The 1,998-nt window shown below is 40.1% G+C and overlaps 1 protein-coding gene across 26 annotated transcripts in view; it reads right to left on the minus strand.

The window, feature by feature from the left end:
- The window catches only part of dock7 (dedicator of cytokinesis 7), a 53,974-nt gene that overhangs the window by 49,694 nt on the left and 2,282 nt on the right, over positions 1 to 1,998 (minus strand). For all 26 annotated transcript variants that reach the window (XM_032525025.1, XM_032525021.1, XM_032525019.1 and 23 more), the window contains exon 2: positions 627 to 726. In XM_032525025.1, the coding sequence (XP_032380916.1) occupies positions 627 to 726 (100 nt within the window). The remainder of the gene's footprint in view (positions 1 to 626; positions 727 to 1,998) is intronic.

The following is a 1,998-nucleotide window of genomic DNA, read 5'->3' on the forward strand; positions in this document are numbered from 1 at the left end:
GTGTGTGTGTGTGTGTGTGTGTGTGTGTGTGTGTGTATATTTGCCTCTCGAGGAATTTAAACACAAATGACTTAATTAAAAGCCAACTGTAGCCTAATTAAGGAGGAGAGGAGGAGTATTTGCTGGTGTTCTTGGCAATAGCCCTTTAACAAACATACTGTTTGGTCTCATACATTGTAATCCTACAAACACTTCAACAGGGACTGGATGTGGTGAACAGGCCAATTAATGGGACCCTCATGGTATTTAGCAAGACACAAACAACAGCTGTGTAGACAATCAAATCACCAGAAAATGCCATGCTTTTCCTAGGATGTTATACTGTGGTACACTTAGACCAATGTCAGCCAGTATACCGTTAAAATACTGCACACATAACACACAATGGCATGTGAGCAGACAATGTGTGTGTTTGTTTTCCCAACATACCAGACATCGGAATTATATTCAGGTAAATGTGAAAAATAAACAGCTTCTCAATTGATGAGAGCTCAGACACTGTCACTGTAATTTAGGCGGACGTTATCCAACAATGAAGTAGCAGCAGCTGTCACACTCCTATGACATTCCAAGACAGGATGTCAATATTAGGCTCTGGCCTTTCGAACGTCTTTGAGAATACTCACTGTGTTGCTTGTGGCAGTCCCAACGTTGAGGTTTTTGAAGAGTTGTGGGGAGCCCACATACTGGCCAGCTATCTGCTTCCTAACCTCCGCTGCCACAGTCCTGCAAACAGAGGAGAGATAGGGGAGGGAGGGAGGCAAAGAGATAGTGAATACAGTCCATCTTGGAATCAGTGGAATGATTTACACAATAGACAATGACAGCTTATTTGTAGTTAGGGCTGAGAATCAAAGGAAAACTAACAACTCAATACGTAAAAAATATATTAATATATGATATATTAAACAATAATATTTCATATATTAATCAATAATGGGATAAGAATACAGGTGATTCTGCAATACACAATACTGAAAGACATTCAGCTACAATACTCTATGATCATTACTGCAAGGCAATCTGGTATGACACATGCTAGTCTATATCCACAATGTTCCACTTCTGGGATTGCTACGTTGCCACCAGAAATTCCGCCATATTCCTCTCTTTTTGGCCGGATGTCCGTTACCTTCAGCATTCTTTGTGTTGGAATTTTACACTTCAGTGAATTTCTGAGGACTATGGTTAACTTTTATTTTTGCAGCGGCACCATTTGTGTCTCATAGTCTTACTGTGTTGCCTCGGACAGCATCATATATTAAAACCAGAGAGGAAAAAACTAATAAAAATCTCTGGACCCCAGCGGTCAGCACAAAGCTCTCCGTGTTCAAACGCTGCTGTTGCCACGCACATACACAGGTCCTTTAAATCACAGCAACCACCAAAACCACTCAGACATTTGCCTTGAACCAAACAACAACGCAGCAAGTAGCACAAAGTGACACAAATAAATAACAAATTAGAACCAATGATAGAGGCTAGACACTGAAGACTCAAGGTGATGTTACACAGGTTACAGAGGCTATACGGCTCCAACAATTATGCAACCATTACACTTTTATAACCAACAATCCGTCCCTTTTTTCTTGTCTGTCTTCGCTCTTCATCCTGAAAGCAATATCACAATAACTAGTTTTGAAGGTTACTTTATGATTACAGTAATGATGAGCAAGGATTAGGGGGATTCAGTCAGCGAGGGCGCAAAACCGCAAACATCTAGACTCTGGTTTCCCTAAAGCCACTTTAGTTCTGAGTTCATCCCTTTACCATCATACAAAATTAGGGGCGGGGGGAAAAAAGTCGATACAGCATAGTATTGCGATATTTTCAATGGCAATGCTGTATTGATACACAGGCGTGAAGTATCGATCTTTTATTATATATGTGTTGGTCAGTTTGTCTGCTTGACAATTCCTTTTCTTAGCAATAAAATTGAAGTGACATGAACAAACGTCTCTTTTTAGATAAAACAGATGTTGACAAAGTTTCCTTTTG

The sequence above is a fragment of the Etheostoma spectabile genome, chromosome 9 (assembly GCF_008692095.1).
Source record: "Etheostoma spectabile isolate EspeVRDwgs_2016 chromosome 9, UIUC_Espe_1.0, whole genome shotgun sequence".
Classification (NCBI taxonomy): Eukaryota; Metazoa; Chordata; class Actinopteri; order Perciformes; family Percidae; genus Etheostoma; species Etheostoma spectabile.